This window comes from Electrona antarctica, assembly GCF_951216825.1.
Source record: "Electrona antarctica genome assembly, chromosome: 15".
NCBI classification, from domain to species: domain Eukaryota; kingdom Metazoa; phylum Chordata; class Actinopteri; order Myctophiformes; family Myctophidae; genus Electrona; species Electrona antarctica.
In genome coordinates, this window is record NC_136796.1 from 30,431,381 (window position 1) to 30,454,841 (window position 23,461).

The 23,461-nt window shown below is 43.0% G+C and overlaps 1 protein-coding gene across 9 annotated transcripts in view; it reads left to right on the forward strand.

The window, feature by feature from the left end:
* The window catches only part of col16a1 (collagen, type XVI, alpha 1), a 124,051-nt gene that overhangs the window by 88,285 nt on the left and 12,305 nt on the right, over window positions 1-23,461 (forward strand). For all 9 annotated transcript variants that reach the window (XM_079522671.1, XM_079522670.1, XM_079522676.1 and 6 more), the window contains 20 exons: window positions 1,099-1,155; window positions 1,709-1,834; window positions 2,538-2,609; window positions 3,041-3,115; window positions 3,345-3,389; window positions 4,978-5,022; window positions 7,708-7,761; window positions 7,889-7,942; window positions 8,552-8,605; window positions 8,973-9,017; window positions 9,142-9,195; window positions 9,315-9,350; window positions 9,869-9,931; window positions 12,134-12,205; window positions 12,317-12,370; window positions 13,824-13,868; window positions 15,852-15,896; window positions 16,524-16,577; window positions 16,710-16,763; window positions 16,909-16,959. In XM_079522671.1, the coding sequence (XP_079378797.1) occupies window positions 1,099-1,155; window positions 1,709-1,834; window positions 2,538-2,609; window positions 3,041-3,115; window positions 3,345-3,389; window positions 4,978-5,022; window positions 7,708-7,761; window positions 7,889-7,942; window positions 8,552-8,605; window positions 8,973-9,017; window positions 9,142-9,195; window positions 9,315-9,350; window positions 9,869-9,931; window positions 12,134-12,205; window positions 12,317-12,370; window positions 13,824-13,868; window positions 15,852-15,896; window positions 16,524-16,577; window positions 16,710-16,763; window positions 16,909-16,959 (1,155 nt within the window). The remainder of the gene's footprint in view (window positions 1-1,098; window positions 1,156-1,708; window positions 1,835-2,537; window positions 2,610-3,040; window positions 3,116-3,344; window positions 3,390-4,977; window positions 5,023-7,707; window positions 7,762-7,888; window positions 7,943-8,551; window positions 8,606-8,972; window positions 9,018-9,141; window positions 9,196-9,314; window positions 9,351-9,868; window positions 9,932-12,133; window positions 12,206-12,316; window positions 12,371-13,823; window positions 13,869-15,851; window positions 15,897-16,523; window positions 16,578-16,709; window positions 16,764-16,908; window positions 16,960-23,461) is intronic.

Consider the following 23,461-nt stretch of genomic DNA (forward strand, 5'->3'; position numbering starts at 1 on the left):
GCACGCGCACACACAAATCAGCCTCATCCTAAATACTCCTCATGGCTTCATCCTCAACATTGGATAGGTGAATGGAAACTCATTTATCCGACACAACCTCCATTTTCAATCCATTTCTCAATTTCTATGTCAGTGGCTATGCTTACATGCATGTTAAGCAACTTACTTTGATAGGGAAAAAAATATGATGAAGCTGTTAACATGTTTCACATTAAGATCCAAGTGTGTGTATGCACAGTAAATGTGGTCAGTGATTCTAGGGAATGAAGAGTCGTGGAAAAGAGGTTACATTATGAGTCAAAAGAGTATACCAAACCACAAACCAAACCCCAGTTACAACCACTGTACTAGTGGGAATGCTCTGTGATTTTGAGTGTGACTGTGACTGACCCATTTATTAATGTTGCTTGAAAAGAAAAAAAAGCTCCTCTATATAGACAGGAGCCAGCAGCCACATTTCAACCATGGGATTACCCCACATGTACTGTATGTGAGTCAAGAAATCACATTTGATTAAGTTTAGTGTCATTAGAATGTTTGCTGAATGGCTAAGCAGTTTTATGTTTTTAGTATTGGTCCTATGTACTGTAGCCTATAGCCTTGTCGTCTCTCACCGAAAATAATAGATTTTCAAGCAGAAAACAAACACAAAAACTAGCCTGGTAAACCACCTGGTCACGGAAATCATATTTCATTTGAAATTGAATTTTGTGACGGGGGTGGTTTGTTTACCAAGCTAACAAATAACATATCTGTGGCTCTAGTTCATTACAGGTCACAAGACGGTTTATTGTTCATCACTTATTGCCTGTCTTGAGACTTTTGTCTGTCATGACTCTGAAATGGAGGGTTTCAGGGGCAGTAGTCAACTCCTGATATGGTATATCATGTTGTCTTGAGATTGTCAATGCTCCAACCAATATCGAATAAATTCAATAAAGTTTATTTTTTCTTCTAATTGTATTTTTGCCTATTGTGCAAACAAATGCAAATCAGGAGTTGACTTATATGTTACTTGGCTTAGTTTGCGCTGTCTTGAATGTCTTGATATCTGCATCCATTATTAATTGAATTTCCATTCCCCTGCCCCCTTCATAGAGGCCTATTGGGCAGCACCAGCAGCTGCCTCAAGACTCCACCGAAGGGGATGGTGATGTAAGTGTGGGGTGCACTATGGGGAATGGAGTTTCATGGTTATGGATTACTGTGCTTGCTGTCCTTTGCTCCGTAATTAAAGGCCCAATCTGAGATTTGTGTAGTGGATGGAGTTATTATTCACAATACAATTTTGAACATTTGAATTGTAATGTTTACTAACGTTACCGACATAACCAACCTTATCACACAGCCCCACAAAACCGCAAGTGCAGTTAAAATAAAGAAATAATCATAATTCATTTTTTTCATATCCTATCAAGAGCTGATCAGTCACCATTTATTTCTTTTTTAATGTATCTGTTTGGCTGGTGGGGGCTACCAATTTGTCTGTTTGGATCACTGATTGTGCCTTAAGTATTACAACTGTTAATGCAATTAACAGTACTATCGACTGTACCGTATACTTGTATCAATATAAAAAGATACGGCACAATGTGCCGTATCTTTTTATGTGTGCGTATATATGTATACGTGGGTGTATGTACGTTTGTGGACATGTGTGTTTGTGTGTGTTTATTGCATGTGTGTGTGTGTTCTGTGACAACAACAGGGCTGTGCGGAGGGTTGCTCCCACGGCTTGCCAGGTGTGCCAGGCTTGTCCGGTGCCAAGGGAGAGAAGGGAGACGAGGGCAAATCTGGCGCTAATGGCGCTAACCCCCTGGACGGCTGTGAGAGGGTGAGAACCGCGGAGCAGCTCGGGGGGAGGTTTCGGGAAACGTTTACAGCACTGGTTCCAAAAACACTGGGTCTCTTTCCTCTTTTGTTTCCCCACATTTTGTTTTGCATTAATATTATTTCAAAACATTCCCCTTTTTCATTATAAACCAATTATTTTTTCCCAGTAATTTCATGAGGAAATGAAGGAAAGAAAATAAATTCCATGAATTAGAAAGACATTTTTTTTAAGACCTTTTTCATTATAAACAAATTATTTTTTCCCCAGTAATTTCGTGAAGAAATCAAGGAAAGAAAAGAATTTCCATGAATTAGAAAGCAAATATTTTGAAGACATGGTGGAAAATAGCCAATGTACAGGCTCACAACGCGTCTCTTCGTGCTGTGTTGTGAGCTTGTAGATCTGCTGTTTTCGCTAGTTTTGGGTTCCAGGGAGACATCACATTTTCCTTTTGGCTTTGGGAACCACTGGTGTAGCGCATGATGTTTGTTTTAAAGGTCATGATTCCGTCTCATCATTCCCTTTCGGTAGCAGCAGCACTGTGTGTTTGTGTTCGCGCTAGTCGTGCCACTTTGGTTGAATGCAAAAGACAAGTCCTTGCCTCCACTTTTCACGGTGCCGGGGTTGGCGTTGATGTGAGTTTAATTTGCTCTGACACAAACTTGTGTCGTGAATGTAAATGTTGTCCCGTCGGGCGTTGCAGTGCTTGCAGATGCAGAGAGAGAGGCTGCAGAGAGAGGAGACCCCGCAATCAGGACCGCCGCCGCCGCCGCCAGTAAGTTTGTTGTGGAAAGTAACTAAGTGCATTTACCTCAGTACTGTACTTTAAGTACAATTCTGAGGTATTTGTACTTCACTTGAGTGTTTCCAAGTTCCAATACTTATTCCACTGCATCTCAGAGGCAAATATTGTACTTTTTTCTCCACTGCATATATTTGAAAACCTTAGTTAAACACTTCAGCCCTGTATACATTTCGTACATCTACAAGCTCACAATACATTGTGGGCTTGTAGATCGGCTATTTTCAAAATACTTTTGGTACTTTAAGTAAAACAATTGAGTACCTTTTCCACCACTAGCTGTCTCACACACACACACACACACACACACACACACACACACACACACACACACACACACACACACACACACACGCCACACACGCATGGAGACACGCACATAATTCAACTTCTTCCTTTAATAGAACAGTGACCGACCCTGCACGGGAGTACCGGGAGTGCCAGGTTTGCAAGGACCACCGGGTCAATCAGGAGAGACGGTGAGGAGAGCTGTGTGTGTCTGTATCTGTGTGTACGGTGCCTTGCATGGTTTCCTCCGCCATCGGTGTATGAATGTGTGTGTGAATGGGTGAATGTAATGCACAATCTATGTAAAGCGCTTTGGATAAAGGCGCTATATAAATGCACCATGTCCCATTTACCATTTATATCAAAATGATGTGTGTATGACACGTGGGGAAGTCACCGTTTTCCACTCCTCCCCTACAGGGTCCTACAGGTCATAGAGGTCAACCCGGTCAACCAGGGAACTTGGTAAGTCTAGTTAATAATTACGTTTCACTTCTGTACTGCTAGCAGCCCTGTCTGTCTGTCTGTCTGTCTGTCTGTCTGTCTGTCTGTCTGTCTGTCTGTCTGTCTGCGTGTGTGTGTGCGCACACGCAGTCGCACACACGTGCACATGCGTAATTCATTGTAAAGACATTAGGCTTTGACCATAGAGTCACTGGCCAACCTTTTAAAGGGAAACTTCACCCTTTTTGCAAAAAAAGAAAAAATGTTAATGACGTTTAGAAGATTTAAAAACACTTTTCTTTGTGTGTACTATGTGGTTTTAAATATTTTGACACTGGGCTCACTGCTAAAATCTAAAATCCACATATTACACACATAGACAAGACCCCCAGGGAAGTGTTCTAAATCTTCTAAATCTTCATTAACAAATATTTTTTTGCAAAAAGGGTGAAGTGTGTGTTTAAGATGTGTTTTGCTGTGTATAATGAGACGTGGAAATGTGCACTCCAGAATGCTCATCAGCATGTAGAAAATGTGTTCGACATTATGTATATGGTAGGTTATGGTTCTTGGCACACAGGGAGGTTTTTTATTTTGTTTTGTTTTGATTGTAAATGTGTTTTTCCATTAATATTACTGTCCAAAATCAATCATTCATCAGGAACGCCATGAAGCACTTTTGTGGTCCCCGCCCGACAATGCTTATAGTTATCAACTTGGTGAACATGTCCCTACATTGTAGGACTGGTCCATTATTTATTCAGCATTTGAGCCACGGACCACCATTTGAGGACATTTAGCCTCTCAAAATAAAGAATATTTTGTTGTTGGAAAGTTGGATAAGATTTTGTCCACAATTCCATGTTGTATTGATGTGGTATCATAATAGCAGGCACACATTGATCAAATTATCAACGGATGCAGATTTATACCAATAATTTAACTCTTGAGAGCGTAAAATGAAACCAAATGGACCAAATGGGTGCAAGAGTTAAAGATCTACAAGGGTCCATTTGGTTACCATTTAGCTAGGGACCACCTGGAACCCCCCCAAGGACCACGGGTGGTCCCCGGACCACTGGTTGAGAACCACTGTTTAAAAAGATCAAGCCACTTCACTTGGAGAGCTGTTCCGCTCTCGCTGCTGCTTTCCATGAGCTCACAGAGCCCCCTGCTGGTCGTGATGGGGAACTTCCTCTCGCGGTGTTAACATTTTGGGACGAGGGGGTAGAGAATGTTAACATTACCGCCCACGCTAACCTTTGAAATGTTGATTCCACAGCTGCACATGCTGGCCTGCCTGCTGTGCCACCTGATAGCAATGCCACCGTATTATTCAGCAGCGACATTTGAATAGAACTGATTTCAGATGCTGTGCCAATATGGGGCTCTCTGTTGGTATGATGGCACTATGGCACCGGAAAACAAAACAACACGAGGACATGTGTGTAGAGAGACCGAGGACCACATTTAGAGTATTTAGGGCAATGTTTTTTGTTAATGTTTTTTTTAATTTATTATTTTATGGACATTATGACATCAAGACAATTTAAAGGCCTTTTTTGTCATTGTTTTAGGAGTCGTACTCATTGTCTTTTTCTGTCTGCAGGGTCCTCCTGGTTTCCCTGGTCCCCAGGGCCCGTCCGGTCTAGCTGTGAGTTGCACCACACACACACACACACACACACACACACACACACACACACACTATAAGACAAGATTCAACACTCTCTCTCTCTCTCTCTCTCTCTCTCTCTCTCTGCTACCCTTTCTTTTCACTTGCTGACTTCACACTACTGTGTTCTTTTTTTGTTTGGTTGCCACTTTGTCAATTCTGGATCATCCCTCTTTTAAATCAAGCAGGTCCCTGCAAAGTTGATTATGCCGTTTTACCCATCTCCATTTCTCTCTCTGTCTGTCTATCTGTCTGGTCTCTCTGTCTCTCTCTCTCTCTCTCTCTCTGTAGCTCTTTTTAATGAAAGTTATTTCAGATGAGGAAACGATTCCATTGTCTCTCTCCAGTTGTTCAATTATTCCCCCTGTCTAAGTGATGGAGAGCGTGACTGCTGTGCAGACAAAATGCTGCCCTCCCTCCCACACCCCTCCCCTCCCTCCCTCCCGCCTCGCACCCCTCCCCTCATGCAAACTCATTGTTTTAGCAGAAGAGACACGTGGAAATGGATGAGCCACGTGAGCTCTGCGTGGAATCATCCACACGCAGTGTTTAATGCCAGGTGTTAACTTCTGCAAGCCTGTGTCTGTTTGAGACACATGCTTCAGAGAAAGAGAGAGAAAGAGAGAGAGAACATTTGCAAACCCCCGCTGCCCAGCTTATTAGTCATATTCGGCTTTGTTAATAGTTTTTCCCCACCTGATTAAAAGAGCACCAGCTGAAAGAGATGGATTTCATAATGAACGCGGGCAGCCTTTGATAACTCGTCATGTTTGAAGCTACATCGTGATGGCTCCGTGCAGAGTGAGAGCTGAGGAAAGAAAGTACCTACGGAGTACTACGGGGACAACACATAGTCAATATTTTCTGGAGGGAAAAAATACAATCCATGTACGGTATTCAACCTGTACCCGTTTGAGAACAGGTGCAGCGCGCAGAGCTCTGGATCAATCTCCAGATGTCAGGACAGCACTTCAAAATCACCAAACTGAGGCCCCCTTAGAGCCATAGCACAGAGGACACAGTGGTGTGTGTGTGTGTGTGTGTGTGTGTGTGTGTGTGTGTGTGTGTGTGTGTGTGTGTGTGTGTGTGTGTGTGTGTGTGTGTGTGTGTGTGTGTGTGTGTGTGTGTGTGTGTGTGTGTGTGTGTGTGTGTGTGTGTGTGTGTGTGTGTGTGTGTGTGTGTGTGTGTGTGTGTGTGTGTGTGTGTGTGTGTGTGTGTGTGGAGGGGGGGGGGGTGTCCCGGCGGGATGCTGTAAAGGCCAGTTAGCCGTTTCCTTCATTTGGTATCGACTCGCCTTGTCCTTGCTACAGTGCAGGCTTCATTTCTGTCAAGGGAGCCTCTATCCTGGCCGATCATATTACCTCCCTTCTCCTCTCCCTGTCCTTTCCTTCCTTCTCCTGTCCTCTCTTCTCTTCTCCCTGTCCTCTCCTCTCTTCTCATCTCCTGTCCTCTCCTCTCTTCTCATCTCCTGTCCTTTCCTTCCTTCTCCTCTCCCTGTCCTCTCCTCTCCTCTCCCTGTCCTCTCCTCTCTTCTCATCTCCTGTCCTCTCCTCTCTTCCCCTCTCCTTCCTTTTCCTCTCCCTGTCCTCTCCTCTCTTTTCCTCTCGATTGTTTGAGTATCTGGTGCTTTACTCAAGTATTTCTATTTTTTGCATAGTATTTAAATGTATGACATTCACTACGCTACGTAAAATGAAAGCGTAAAATGAAAGGGTCCATTTGGTTTCATTTTGCACTCTCAAGAGTTAAATTATTGTTAAACATCTGCATTACTTAATTTACAAGAAGTCTAAACAATTAGACAATGTAGATTGTTATTTTATATTATCTCATATGGTACCACCATCAATACAGCATGGAATAGAATTGTGACAAAATATGATGATGCGAAACAGGTTGAAGGTTTTCAACCTTTTTCATATCAAGGCCTATTATTTAGTCAGCCTTTGAGCCACGGACCACCATTTGAGCCACGGACCACCATTTGAGCCACGGACCACCATTTGAGCCACGGACCACCATTTGAGCCACGGACCACCATTTGAGCCACGGACCACCATTTGAGCCACGGACCACCATTTGAGCCACGGACCACCATTTGAGCCACGGACCACCATTTGAGCCACGGACCACCATTTGATCAGATTTAGCCTCGCAGATCCAAAACGAAAGAATATGTTGTTGTTGTTGGCTAAGATTTGATGTTGGTACCATAGGAGAGACAACAGGCAAACGTTAATCAAAATAACAATTATTTTACATTCTCAAATTGTATAGACTTCTTGGTCTTGGATGTAATAACTTAACAAAATGAAACGACATGGACCCTTACGCGTCCATGTGGTTTCATTTTGCACTCTCAAGAGAACAAGATCTATAAGGGTCCATTTGATTACCAACGTTCTATGATTTAGCTGAGGACCACCTGGAACCCCCTCAAGGACCACTGGTGGGCCCCGGGCCACTGCTTGAAAACCACTGCTCTGGAGTATTTATAGTGTTTTTGACTATGATTTGTCCGCTATACTGCGTCTCTCCTTGCCTCTCCTTCGTTCTCTATGATTTGTCCGCTATACTGCTTCTCTCCTTGCCTCTCCTTCGTTCTCTCCTCTCGTCACCATCCAATCTTTCCCTAATCATTCCTCGCGCCCCTCATCCTACCAGGGTCAGCAGGGCGAGAGAGGGTCACCCGGTCTGCCTGGAACGAAGGGGGAACAGGTACAGTAGGGCTCATTCAATCCCGTGTGCCTTGGAAAAGTGGATGTGCGCACGTGGGGACACGTGGAATACACATGTGGTTTCCTCCCGGTTTGATTGACACACTGTACACTTCACTGTACCTCAGGGGCCTTCGGGGACCGCCGGATATTCAGGACTCCCAGGATCCCCAGGACTTCATGTAAGTCGTCGTCGTGCCCCCCCCTCCCTTTCACACACACACGCACGCACACCATTATAAGACACAGCTAATGATGTGACAACATCCTGAACACCAGTGGTGGAAATTGGAATAAAGGACTTCGATTTTTTACTTAAGTAAAAGTATCAATACTGCAATATAGAAATACAAGTCATGTACAAAATGTACTTACCACGCAGATCTACAAGGTCACAATTGAGCTTGCAGATCGGCTATTTTCAAATGGCCGAATTTCAGGCCAAGTGGGTGGGAAGTGGGTAACATATGTTTTGTAATAATAATCCAAATCTACAAAGTAACTAGTAACGTTTTCAAATACATATTACATACATATACTTTGTACGCCAATACATATACACGTACTGGCGTACAAAGTGGATCCGAGATGTAGTGGAGAAGTAAAAGTAAAAAAGTAAAAGTAAAAGTACTGGAAATTGGACAGACTCCAAGTACAGCACTTGAGTATATAGTTACTTTCCACCACTGCCTGACAGTGTTAATAGATGGATGGTTTGGAGGCTGGATGTAATGATGGGCAGACAGACCTGCCGTAGTGACATGGATTAACCGCCCACTTGTATCTGCCAGGGAATGAAAGGCGAGCGGGGGGGCCCAGGAGGCGCCGGGACCAAGGGCGAATCGGTGAGCCCACCTACCGCCGCTGTACCAATATTCACCACATGCACCCCTGGCATCCCTGTTTTGGTCATTATAGGTGAAAGTTAGAAGGGAAAAAACAATGTGTGTGTGAAATAAATGTCTGATAGATTTATTTCACACACTCATTGTTTTGACCCCTTTTTTAGGTTTAAATGTATTTGTTTCTTATTTTCTTTCTTTCTTTTTTGTTACAAAATTACACCAAATGTCAAACGTGTATTTATCCAGATGGATGGAAGTAGATAACAAAACCTCAAGGTTACAAGCTCACAACTATCTACATCACACATGTCTCCATCCAGCGTGCTTCCTACGCGTATATAGGCTAACCTTTCCTCTCCTACCGCAGGGTCCACCTGGCAGCGCGGGGTTCCAGGGAGCGGCCGGCCTAGCGGTCAGTATCTATATTCTGGCTTTATATTCTTGCTATACTGTACGGCTCGACCTAGTTAGCATAATATGCTCATTCTCCAATAACCTTATCCGCTGCCATGGCTAACGGCTGTCATTGCCTATAGGGCACTAAAGGAGACGCGGGCCCAGCGGGAGCGGCGGGACCCAAAGGAGATCAGGTGAGCGGAAGTAATTGTATTCCGTCCTCAGAACACGCTCCGAGGCACTGAGGCTCCGAGGCACTGAGGCAGCCACCGTAACTTTCTCCACTGTCTTTTTTTTGTTTCTCTCTCTCAAGGGACATCCAGGACAACCAGGATTCCAAGGACCACAGGTGAGTTGTCCGTTAGCACAGTGGCTCCCAACACTTTCTGGATACAATCTCCAAACTGGAAAGCCCTCAAAATGACCACGTGCAGTTTTCAGAGCATGTTCATTTTAATAAAGGAGCAATCGATTCTGTTCCGGCTTGGATCAATGGAACCGATGTAGTATACTCTTAAGTTCCTATTGATTGATTGATAGCAAGAACAAGAAGCATCAACAATTCAGAGCAACGGTATACGGAACAAATAAAGTGTACAGTCAGTGCCTCACCGTATCTTGTCATTAAACAAATTATAAATATCAGCTGCAAAGCCAATCAAAAATGTATCCATCCATTCAGTGCATGGTGCATGAGAAAGTGCACAAAAACCACACCCAAGGATGCATTAATGTGCATTAAAATTAAAATGTCATGGTTGTATAATTACCATGCCATTTTGTCAAATCTGGCACAGATTACGGTTTGAGAAACGGTTGCTGTAAAGGTTCTGCACTGTGGTCTCTGTCTTGTCTGTCTGTACTCAGGGCCCACCTGGTGCTCCAGGAAAAAGTGGACGAGAGGGGCCCCCCGGGCCCAAGGCAGAAAAGGTAAGAGCAAACCTTCCTAATTTGGATTACTCTTGTACAGTAGCACACTTCAATTTTTAACCACTAGCCTATGGCTAGTGGCTAGCCTATTCTGAGAATGTCAAAATAGGAGAGCGCATTTAGGCCGAATATCACCTTCTAAATACTAAGTATTATGGAAAACATATTTATTCAAAAAATTACAAATATATTTTTGCTGCTACTGTACATAGCAACAAGAACCCCAAAAGGGGTTCCCGTCCTGAAGGGTAAAAACACCAAAAGGGCTACCCGATACCAGTACCCTTTCTGTTTTTCCTCTACCTAAATATCTACTCAGCTCATGGGGCTATAGTTCCAGACTCTATATAGCATTCCTTACTCAGCTCATGGGGCTATACTTCCAAACTCTATATAGCATTCTTTACTCAGCTCATGGGGGCTATAGTTCATAGGGGCTATAGCTCATGGGGCTATAGTTCCTAGCTCATGGGGCTATAGTTCCTAGCTCATGGGGCTATAGTTCCTAGCTCATGGGGCTATAGTTCCTAGCTCATGGGGCTATAGTTCCATGCAGACTCTATATAGCATTCCTTACTCAGCTCATGGGGCTATACTTCCAAACTCTATATAGCATTCCTTACTCAGCTCATGGGAGCTATAGTTCATAGCTCATGGGGCTATAGTTCATAGCTCATGGGGCTATAGTTCATAGCTCATGGGGCTATAGTTCATAGCTCATGGGGCTATAGTTCATAGCTCATGGGGCTATAGTTCATAGCTCATGGGGCTATAGTTCCAGACTCTATATAGCATTCCTTACTCAGCTCATGGGGCTATACTTCCAAACTCTATATAGCATTCCTTACTCAGCTCATGGGGGCTATAGTTCATAGCTCATGGGTCTATAGTTCCTAGCTCATGGGGCTATAGTTCATACTCTATATAGCATTCCTTACTCAGCTCATGGGGCTATAGTTCATACTCTATATAGCATTCCTTACTCAGCTCATGGGGCTATACTTCCAAACTCTATATAGCATTCCTTACTCAGCTCATGGGGGCTATAGTTCATAGCTCATGGGGCTATAGTTCATAGCTCATGGGGCTATAGTTCATAGCTCATGGGGCTATAGTTCATAGCTCATGGTGCTATAGCTCCAGACTCTATATAGCATTCCTTACTCAGCTCATGGGGCTATAGCTCCAGACTCTATATAGCATTCCTTACTCAGCTCATGGGGCTATAGTTCCAGACTCTATATAGCATTCCTTACTCAGCTCATGGGGGCTATAGTTCCAGACTATAGCATTCCTTACTCAGCTCATGGGGCTATAGTTCCAGACTCTATATAGCATTCCTTACTCAGCTCATGGGGCTATAGTTCACCCTTGGTATTACGTCATACAGATTCTTCTTGGTAACATGTGTACTAAGGACTCCTTTAACGTCTTTTTAATGAGATCCCGCACTGCCAACGACGCCTTTAACGTGTTAATTAGCGCTCTATTTAATGATAAAACTATAAAGTTGGCTTACCGCTGGTTTCAGGGTCCAGCATTCACTGCCAGAGAGGAGAACAGACTCTTATTTATCAGTAACAAATTGAAGAAGCCCTGCATTAAATCAATACACACTAAATAAATCAATTAACTAAATATAAATGTATGGGTCCTTCCTATAGCTCCTATATAGCTTCCTCATAGCTCATAGCACGCCACCGAGTGCTGCGCTACGAGCTTGTAGGTCTACTATTTTTGAAAAATGTGGTGCAAATCTTTGAATATATATTCTTTCAGAGCGAACGTTTTGAACTCAAATCTTTGCTTCCGGGGGGGTCCCTGGAACAACATATTCTCAGATGGGGGTCGGCGGCATATTACATATAATTTTTGGGGTCCTTGACATGAAATATTGAGCACCACTGATACAGAACCATGAGGTATTTCAGAAAACTGTCAGAATTTAGAAGACATTTTGTTAAATTTCGACGTCAGGTCTAAGCCTCGCTCAGGGCTCTATACCGTCCTACAAAGAATTAATACGGGAAGGGGGTTATGAATGATGTTTGAAAATAGTGCTTTAGTGGATATATTTTCATTTGTAAAAAAATAGAATCACATCAAAGGACATGTTCATTTCAAGTATGCACTGTACACTTGAAACATACCCTACTTTCTGTGTGTCTGTGTCTATCTCCGTGTCTTCTGTCTCGGTCTCAGGGTAACGATGGAGCCGTGGGTCCTCGGGGACAGAGCGGAGGGCCAGGTGGTGCCGGCTCCCCGGGACTGATGGTATGCACGACACAGTTGGTTCCGCTCAGAGTTTGTGATGGTGATGATGATGTACTGTATGCAGGGATGTTCACTCTCATCTCCATTCCCTCTGTGTGTGCTGCGTGACAGGGCCCTCCAGGAATGGAAGGACTGGACGGGAAGGATGGGAAACCGGGGAAGCCGGTAAAAAGTCGTTTCACACACACTCAAACACACACACACACACACACACACACACGCGCACACACACACACACACACACTGTAGGGACACACACAAGCACTAGCATACAGTTGGGTGCCACCGATATTGTCCCTTATCATTTGACCCATTTAGGCCTGACCTCAAAACTTTTAAAAATCCTTCTAAATTTCACGATTTTTCAAAAATAGCAGACCTACAAGCTCGTAGCGCGCCACTCGGTGGCGCGCTATGAGCTTGTAGATCTGCTATTTTTCAATAGCTAAATTATAACATAATGTTTAAAACACCAAAAGGGGTTCCCGCCCAAAATGGGTTAACTGTCCTTTTGCGCAGATCACGCAAACCTCAGCAAAAAGAAAAGGACAATATCGATGGTCTCCAACTGTATGCAGCGCTTTTCCGCATAGAACCAACCTTTTTATTTTTATCGCCTCTATCAAGTTTCCAGAGAGCTCTGCTGATAGCAAAAGTTGTCAAGAAAACACATTAACTACTGATTGTTGGAGAGAATTGTCACTGTTATCACTGCATCGTTGCGGACTCCCCTATATGGTGCTGTATGCTTCACAGGAAAAGCATTAGTGTTAAGAGTAACATTAGCATTGCTTACGGTTGATGCATTGAAGTGGACGTCGCTATTATGACCAGCTACGACGTGGTCCTACAGTATAGTACAGGGGTGGGCAACTGGCGGCCCGGGGGCCACATGCAGCCCCCACCTTCACTTAATGCGGCCCGCATGTTAATATCAGAATACTGATATAGTATTGATTTCAGCTGTTACAATTCCCAACCCGCTTTAATTACTTCATGACTAGTATGAAATGACTAGTACTTAATGTTATTGTCTTTTTGTGTCCAATGTAGTTATGTTAACAGTTCATAAAGTTAACATAACTATAACTAAATGCATTTGAAATTCAATCAAAAGGTTACTTTTCAGGATTCCAATTCAAAAATAGCAAAAATGATTCAGGTTTTCAATTCAAATATAGCAAAAAATACAAGCTCAAAACGCGTCGCATTGTGACGTGTTTTGAGCTTGTAGATCAGCTATTTTTGCTACGACAGTAATATGCACTGTGGCCCCTCTGGAGTGAGTGTGGAAATATACTGGCCCTCGCCATCGTCAAAGTTGCCCACCCCTGGTATAGTATATGCAGTGGAACACAAAGCTACTCAAGGGCAGACACGGTACACTGCTGCGCCAACGCAAGTCAGCCACGTTAACCCTGTTGTCCCTGTTTTGATCATTACATGGATTTCTGAAAAATAAAATAAATCTCAAAAAGAGCACATCTACAACCGTCATAATATGCATTGTGAGCCTCTAGGTCTGCTATTTTCATTACTTGGGAAAGGCTTAAGTGGTTATTGCAAGAAAGTTCATTTTTGTGTTGTGAAATGTCTGTTTTGTTGTTGCCTCTGTCAGGGAGATGTGGGCCCTCCAGGGCCAGCAGGACCCAGAGGAATGCCTGTGAGTATATATGACCTTTGACCTGCGCATGACCTGTTTGGGTGTCTCTTTTCCAATAATGTTGCATTTATCAATACTGTACGATAGAATATGACAGCATTAAGAACTTGGCATATTATGCAGGAACCGGTGTCTTTGCCTGTCATATTATATCATCTTGTCAAGCACATGACCCATTCTGACCCATTCTTTTAATTGGAATTGTTGAATTTGAGCATTATTTTAATATCAGAGTAATATCAGCCCCATATCTATAGTCTTCCAACGGCAGAAGGATGTTATAGAAACATTATTGAACAAAATTGAATGCATTGTACCTCCATTGTAGAATCGTCAAATGAAGGCAATTCACATGAGAAATGAAGATAAATAGAACTCAACTTCCATAATTGCCACTGCCGTAAATTCTTTTTCACTCCCTTTGTATGGTTGTGGAGGATAGTCCAGTAGGGATACTGCTAATTAAATTGCTGTGTGTGAAATCAGACTTAACACGAGCAAGTTTCTGCACCACAAACTAGGCCTACTATGCAAATCATCATGCTTTTCATCATCAAATGTTTAATTTATTTAGTTAAATTATATTAGAACTTGTGTATGGAGAAACACGTATCTTGTTTTTGATTGTCAGTGCATGCTATTTACATATTGAACTCATACTACTGAGTACAGTTGTCTCTTAATTAACAATTTCCTTTACAGTACAGTAAACACATTTCCCTCTCATCATTAACCGCTCAAACAAGCTAACATTTGTGTTATGTTAAAAACTTGTACAATTAAATGGCTAATTTAAAATGTCGATAAGGAATGCAGAGTCTGTTGACAGCTTTAAGAATTTGCTGAAAACATATTTATTTCGTATGCATTTTGGCCTCTGAAATGTCTACCTGACCTATTTGTGCATGGTCAATGTTTTGCTTTTCTTCTTGTTGTGTTATTAATCTTGTGTTTTAATTTGATTGTTTTTACCTTGTTGTCAGCACTTTGTAACTTTGTTTTGAAAAGTGCTTTATAAATAAAATGTACTTACTTACTTACTTACTATAATGTACATCAGCGGTAATTTAGCGCTTACAGTATAGTGGAGCTCTTCGCGTCCAAAATGACAGACCTGGACCTGTGAATTTAGTTCCGAGAGTGGATCCGACGTTCTTTTTTAAAAGATGGGCCGAGATCCGATTTGTTCTTACTTACGATTTGATATTCCAGGCCCGATCTAATATTTTATGGACAAAACTGCAGGAATCCATGATTGCACACACCACGTTGCGTGCACATCTGAATTCCATGAGTGTTATTTGGATGCGCTCTGAGTCCGTGCTCTCCACTCTCACTGAACTGTTTGCGCTGCAGCAATCTGATCCCAGGTCAGTGTAATCATCGCAGCACTTCATGCTTTTCTTAGACAATCAGCGCTGAGCAGAGGTCATCTCGGATCCACTCGGGTATTCATACATAATGACAAGCAGACCAGAGGTCCGAGATAATACAACCGGAAAAGACACGGGTGTCTGAGTGATCATGGTAAAACACGGATCCGGACCGAATCCGGTCTCGGGGCCTGTTGGGTTTTCCGGAACTCTAAAGTACAGTACTTATGACTTAGCAGTGTTGCCACCTTTGCATCACTAGTAATCTGACCTCATTTGAAAGTCATTCACGATTCAAGGCTCCAACTTAGTATTTTAGTATCATTTTCCCCGCAGCTCCATCCCGTCTCTCTCATGCAGCATATATATAGTGATATTCACACACCAGACTCTCGTTTCAAGGAAGAAATAAATCGATTCGTCTCCCTCCCCGAGTCCCCGCTGTATCTGGCTTTTCTCTGTGTATCGCGCTGTGCAGTCGCCCCGAGAGCAGGTGTTCCAATCAAAATGTGAGATTTCAAAGACGCATGTGTCAGCTCTTTTGGCGGTCTGTGTACTTTGTGGATTCTGACAGAGTGCCAATGTTATTCTCTTTGGTCTACTTCCACAGGGATTCAAAGGGCTGAAGGGCCATGTCGGCTTCCCTGGACAAAAGGTTAGCAGACCACGTTCGCTGCTTGCAGAGGGCTGTGAATGAGGGCCTCTGTTCAAAGACTGGGAGAGACAGAGTCTGTCTGTCTGTCTGTCTGTCTGTCTGTCTGTCTGTCTGTCTGTCTGTCTACATGTATATCTGGGTGTACAGATAAACACACATATTGCAATATACTGTATACGTTGGTGTGTGAAAAAAACAACAACTAAACAATCAACTTTCAGAATTCTATTGCTGTTACTGTTTTGTGTCAATAATATCTCCGTATAGTTTAAGTTAGTGCTAGGGAGACAGCCGATGGCACTTTCCCTAACACCGACGTTGTATGTGTCTTTCTTGCCATCGATCTAATTCCTTTCTCCTGTTTTTTATTTATTATACATTATCTGTGCTCTTGCTCCATTTTTCAAGGCCAAGGCTAAAACGCAAGCAAGGGAGCAATAGAGAGGATATTTTGGAACTAGATCCCCCCCTTGCATTGTTAAAATTGACACGGATGAAACCTATTACATTGCAGAAGTCAATATCTTGCCTAATCTAATCTCAGTCCTCCATCATCTTTTCATTATTCCCATATCCTACTTGTTTTCATTATTCACCCCCCCCCTTCCCCCCCCCCCCTCCCCCCAGGGTGACCTGGGACCTGTAGGTCCTCCAGGCCCATCAGGCAGAGCAGGACTGGAGGTGAGTTTTTGTGTGATATTGTACATCATCTAAAGAGTATTAGTACATCCAGACACGCTTCACACGTTACATCAGAAATACCCAGCAGACCATCTGAGGTCAGTTATCTAACCTGTTGACCTCTCCACGCAGGGTGACCCCGGCACCCCAGGACCTCAGGGAAGGCCCGGACCCTCCGGACATGTTGTGAGTTCACGACCTTCGACCTCACTACTCTCCCCTCCGTCTGTGTCGCACACTGCCTGGTCGATATCACAATATCACGTTTTCTCCGTACAGGAGGCTGTATAATAATTGGTGTGTCTGTGTTATTTTTCCTCTTCCATAACAGGGTCCCGCTGGACCGGCTGGACCCCCAGGACCGGCTGGCCCTGCAGGAGTGGTGAGAGAGATGTCAAAGATAATTCTTTTAATGAGTCTGGGTTGCATGGGGAAGTGTGTGTGTGTGTGTGTGTGTGTGTGTGTGTGTGTGTGTGTGTGTGTGTGTGTGTGTGTGTGTGTGTGTGTGTGTGTGTGTGTGTGTGTGTGTGTGTGTGTGTGTGTGTGTGTGTGTGTGTGTGTGTGTGTGTGTGTGTGTGTGTGTGTGTGTGTGTGTGTGTGTGTGAATACACAGTGTATTCGCTGAAGCTAAAACACAGGGATTCTAAACACCATTTTGTGGATGTACAGTATACCGTATGAGCAGAAGGACAATTGATAAATGAATTATCTTGGTAACTTTCCAAAGTGACTATAATGACTATACAACAAGCAGGTCAGTCCATGTACAAGGAACCAGTGCTCGATCCACTTAACTGCTCTCATACAGTAAAGATGGTTCATGCAGGAGCAGCAAACACAGCTAAAGGGTAGGGGGTGTAAAGTAAGTGCTTTACTTATTGCCTTAGATAAAACAAAGCCGTGGTGCAGTCGGTAGCGCTGTCGCCTCACAGCTAGAAGGTCCTGGGTTTGATTCCTGCCGGGGAGGCTGGGTGGGGTTGGCAAAAAGTCCTTTCTGTGGGGAGTTTGCATGTTCTCCCCGTGTCCCCTAGGGTAGGTACCCTCAAAAAATATACAGTAATCCTGGTCTCCAAACTGCCTCCCCCTGGCTGCCCGATGGATGTGAAAGAAACAGGTTGGAATAACGTGTTCCACATGCTACGACGTCCAACTGGGGAAACCCTGTTAGCTGAAAAGATGCAGCTTGGACTCCTCATGCATAGAAGGAAGCATGAGGTCAGTCCCTTGCTCTCCCCAGGTTGGCAGAGGGAGTGTAGTACCCAGGCTTACGTTAGATAATTGACAATGGGTGAAAAAATCGTGGGATAAAAAAATAAAATTAAACAGTCTATTAAAAAGTTCAAGCTTGTCAGTATATATTCTGTTAGTAATCATCATTGCCATAGAGAGTTTGTTCCATAATGGTGGTCTCCACGTCTCTCCTGCTCTTTCATAAATGGAAAATGTGTTTTTGGGTCGGTTGCCAATTTCATCCAATCAAGTATTATAGTGTTCCAGTTCCAATTTTTCTCTTCTCATTTATTTGTTTCATCACTTCCAATTTCACTTGTTTATACTGCATCCTGTAGTTAACCCATTTTGGGCGGGAACCCCTTTTGGTGTTTTAAACATTGTTATAATTTAGCTATTGAAAAATAGCAGATCTACAAGCTCATAGCGCGCCACCGAGTGGCGCGCTATGAACTTGTAGGTCTGCCATTTTTGAAAAATCGTTAAAATCTGCCTCAAATCTTTCAGAAAATTGTCATGATTTAGAAAAAAAAAATTTTAAATTTCGACGTCAGGCCTGAATGGGTTAATTGGTTGTTTACTAGAAAGCTGCAGAGGCATAACGCCTGTTACTGAACAAACACAGCAATAATTACTTCAAAAATATATACAGTAGCTAAATCTAACACAAAAAGACAAAAAAGTCCAATGCAGGAGCCCGTTTACACGCCACCGTTTCAAGATTATTTTCGGCACACGGCAACGCCGCACAAGGGAGTGCTAATCAGGCTTAAGCATCTACCTTTGCCCTTACTAATCCGAAATGTCATGCCAACTCGGATAAACACACAACACCGCAAACGTGTTGTTCCGAAGCAGCCGTTTACTTGTCCGAGATGCAGGCAGAACTACTGTCTAACAGCATTAGATAAGGTCACGTTGTTTCTGCCCGTGAGTCAGAGTTATGCTGGCTGTCAGAAAAATGTTAACATGAATGTTAAAAAGGTTTTTAAGAGTGCTCGATGAGAGCTAGACAGTTGTGTCATTTTAATTTCAGTGTCTGCTTGTTTCTCTCTGACCTGCTTTCAGTGCTTTGTCCCATGCTAGAGACTAGAGTTTATACATAAACAAGCCCAAAATGACATAGTAATATTTTACCAGCTACACGCACACGTACGCACGCGCACACACACACACACACACACACACACACACACACACACACACACAGTGGGTTGCTGCTGGCTGCAATGCTAACCCATTGGCTGAGAGGTCGGCTAGAGGCAAAAAGTGTCTGGTTGCCTAGAGACGATGCAGCCAATCAGAAAGATAGGTGACTACGGCAGCCAATGAAATGATAAGTTGCCACTACCATAAGTTGCCACTACCAACCTGATAGATTGTAGCCCAGCCTGCTTCGCAGCTGGTAAAAACAAAGAAAATGGCCAAACATGCATTTGAAAAATATCTATAAACAAGACGTATTTTTTCACAAAATATTAGTTATAAGTTTGTTTGGCCATTAAACATAAACTAGAACTAGAGCGGTAACCGTTGGGCAATGCATGCCCCACCCAGATATTATGCATTGGAGCTTCTACAGCAGTGCTCGTTGGGCACTGGCCTACTTGGCCTGCAAGTTGGAAATGCATGCCCCACCCAGATATTATGTCTGTGTCCCTTTTATGCCCATTTATGGAGTTATTTGCAGATGTCAGAATGATGTCAGAACAGGCCAGATCCATAATGGACCCAGGGGCCCTATCCAGAGCCCGGGCAGAGGCCTTTTTGGGGCGGTTCTGGACAACCGTGGGTCTGACCGAAGGTGGGGCGAACGGTTCTCGAGTTATTTGGATCAGACAGACAGACAGACAGACAGAGACATGGTGCATTTATAGATAGATATAATATTACTTTATAACCTGTTATGGGATACACATCTTGTTCCTGTATTTCACCAACCTTCATCAGAGAGAGACACTCTGTTGAAGATACTCCAACATGAGTTACATTCCACTTGAGTTACTGCACTGGACATTGATTTATCTCTCCCTTTAGATTCCCTGGCTACACGTCAATCATGCAATAATTACCCACAGTAAAAATGGAGAGCAGAACTTCAATCGTCGATGATTGGGGACTGCAGTTTTATCTCCCTTTTTAGAGAACTCAAATGTGTGCTAGCTGGGTTAACGTATAGTGCAGTTTATAAAGCGTTTCCAAAAGGCGCCCTCTTCACCCGGCACGCCAGCACGCCGCAATCAAACACAGCCTTGTTTTCTCACTGACCTCCACGTCACCTGCTCTCTGTCTGCACTGTCACCTTGTTTGCCTTTCATTAGCCCCATAATGGTACTTCCAGGAGGACATAATGTTCTCCGCTCCCCTGTCCCGTGTCCGAACAAGCGTTTATCGAGTGAAAACGGCCACAAGCTGCGCTAAATAAGAGTCCTTCTACTTCGAGGTCCACTATGTTAACCCATTCAGGCCTGACGTCGAAAAAAAAAAGGTTTGCTCTGAAAGAAAATATATTCAAAGATTTGTGCCGCATTTTTACGATTTTCCAAAAATAGCAGATCTACAAGCTCATAGCGCGCCACCGAGTGGCGCGCTATGAGCTTGTAGATCTGCTATTTTTCAATAGCTAAAGTATAACATAATGCTTAGTTAAAACACCAAAAGGGGTTCCCGCCCAGAATGGGTTTAAAGCTATAATATGACACACATGCGTCCTCAGGTCTAAATGGGTTAAAGCGGAGGCGGTCCATAATGGCCCGACACTGATTCAGGGTTTAGGTGCCCAGTATCAGCTTTGCGATGTGAATCATGGTCTCCGCAGAACATTTTCCTCAGCACCCACAGAAACCTGGTTGAGCTATCTGTTTTATTTTGGTTTGTTCACCTCAATATTTTATCTTGGGGGGCTAGGCATACTGTGATGTGAGGCCAGCTATTGTACCACTGTGTGCATGCACTTTCGTTTCTCTGCTACTGTACCTAAATGTTTTCTTGTTCTAATGTCTAAATGTACAGTTTTTGTTCATGGGGTGATTGTCCATGATTTACTTCAAATTCATATTAAACGTATACAGATCTCAAATTCTTATTTAGCATGACCGTTTTCACTCAACAAATTGCATGTAAGATAATGGGCCTGGAGAGCAGAACAGAACGGAAATTCGATTCCCCTTTCTGTCTATCTTGGCCTTTTTCCGTGGTCCTACAATTCCCCTGATGCATTTCAGAAATAGGTGATCTGCAAGCTCTCAACACATCGCATTGATTAGCCCACGGACCCCCATTTGAAGAGATAATGCAAGGGACCCAGTCATAAGAGAAGGTTTTTTACATTGACATGCCTTAGGCATTTTTATCTCTGAGACCCCAATTTATATTGTAAAATCAATGTTAATTTAACTCTGAGAGTTCCATTTGGTTCCATTTGTACACTCTCAGAGTTACAGAACCATTTGGTTCCATTTGTACACTCTCAGAGTTACAGAACCATATGGGTCCATTTGGTTCCATTTGTACACTCTCAGAGTTACAGAACCATATGGGTCCATTTGGTTCCATTTGTACACTCAGAGTTACAGAACCATATGGGTCCATTTGGTTCCATTTGTACACTCAGAGTTACAGAACCATATGGGTCCATTTGTACACTCTCAGAGTTACAGAACCATATGGGACCATTTGGTTCCATTTGTACACTCTCAGAGTTACAGAACCATATGGGTACATTTGTACACTCTCAGAGTTACAGAACCATATGGGTCCATTTGGTTCCATTTGTACACTCTCAGAGTTACAGAACCATATGGGTCCATTTGTACACTCTCAGAGTTACAGAACCATATGGGTCCATTTGGTTCCATTTGTACACTCAGAGTTACAGAACCATATGGGTCCATTTGTACACTCTCAGAGTTACAGAACCATATGGGTCCATTTGGTTCCATTTGTACACTCTCAGAGTTACAGAACCATATGGGTCCATTTGTACACTCTCAGAGTTACAGAACCATATGGGTCCATTTGGTTCCAAACTATCATTTAGCTGGGGACCCCACTTTGAGAACCACTGCAGTAGACAGCTCAGTGTTTTGGCTGCTCATTAGCATATGGACATTAGCCCCACAACGGATAGAAAGTTAAAACAATTATAAATTATAATAATATTCACGATAAGATGAATGCAACGGTCAATAATTCATCATTCACACCATGTCATGTAGCTTTGAATAGAAATATTCTGTCATAATACACTGATATTGTGCTATCATCTGATACCAAATTTCTCATTAGCTTTCTTTTTAATCCCAGCTAGAATGATGCATGTTGCTATTATGAATGCACACGCTGATTCTAATACCAGAATGTGAAATATAGCTCATTTAACAAAGCTTGCCACAGGATGTTAATTGTATACAGAAATGGGATTCAAATTTCCGTGCGTTTAAAAAAATGTTACATGCCTGACAAACGATTTCCATTTGCGTTAACCCATTCAATCCGGGAAAGCATCTGTGTCATTTTAGATTTTAGCGTTGGCTATTCAAAAATATCTGATCTACAAGCTCACAGTGCGTCTCGCACTCTGGTGTTTTTGAATATATATATTTTTTAATCTTGGAAAAAACTACTGGCATTTGTAGAATCGGCCCTAGGTCTTAATGGGTTAATGCATTCCAGCTAATGCAATAATTATTGCATTTATAATTATAATTATCAAACCAGCCCGGATCAAAGATTGCCACCAATGACTCATGCTGCTATACCGTATGGTCGAATGTATTTGAAAAGGATGATTCCTTCAGTATAATGTTTTCAATTCCCTATGACAACAATTTAAAGACAGATGGACAGACAAGTATTCATAATTTTATGTATGTATAAAGTGCCTTTCAAAACATGTACACGTTGCTGTACAATGAACAGACAACTCGCAACCACATGGAAATAAAACAAATTAAAGGTTGAAACAAAGCAACATAATAAGAACGAAATAAAACAAATGATGACATAGTCATATTTGTCACAGCACCCACGTGCTGTTTCCGTTGTGCATCTGTCCCCCCTTTTCTCCATCTTTTTTTCCTGCTCTCCAGTTAGCTCATAACATTAGCCGGTGTTATCGGGTGTTCTGCTCCGCAATGCGGTGTTGCAGAGTGTGGTCTGGGTGCACACCTCCACGGTGTGCGTGTCATACTGTAGCTTAGGAGGCAGCCAATCATGACTAGGTCGCTATGTTTCGCGGCGTTTCAGAGTATGGTTTCAGACTCCCATTGGCTTAGGCAGTGTTTCAGAGTATGGGGTCAGACTCCCATTGGCTTAAGCAGCATTTCAGAGTATGGGGTCAGACTCCCATTGGCTTAAGCAGCATTTCAGAGTATGGGGTCAGACTCCCATTGGCTTGCGGGGCAGTCAATCATGACTAGGTCGCTAATAGAAACGGGCCCGTTGTATGTCAGGTTTCACCTGACAAAAATAAAACCTACACAATAAAGCATCATAAAACAAAGTGCGTGTACATGACAGATGTGTTTTAACAGTGCTATTAGCACTATCTAGGATTAGGAGTAGCTCCCTATTCCACACAGTGCCATAACATCACTATCTAGGATTAGGAGTAGCTCTCTATTCCACACAGTGCCATAACATCACTATCTAGG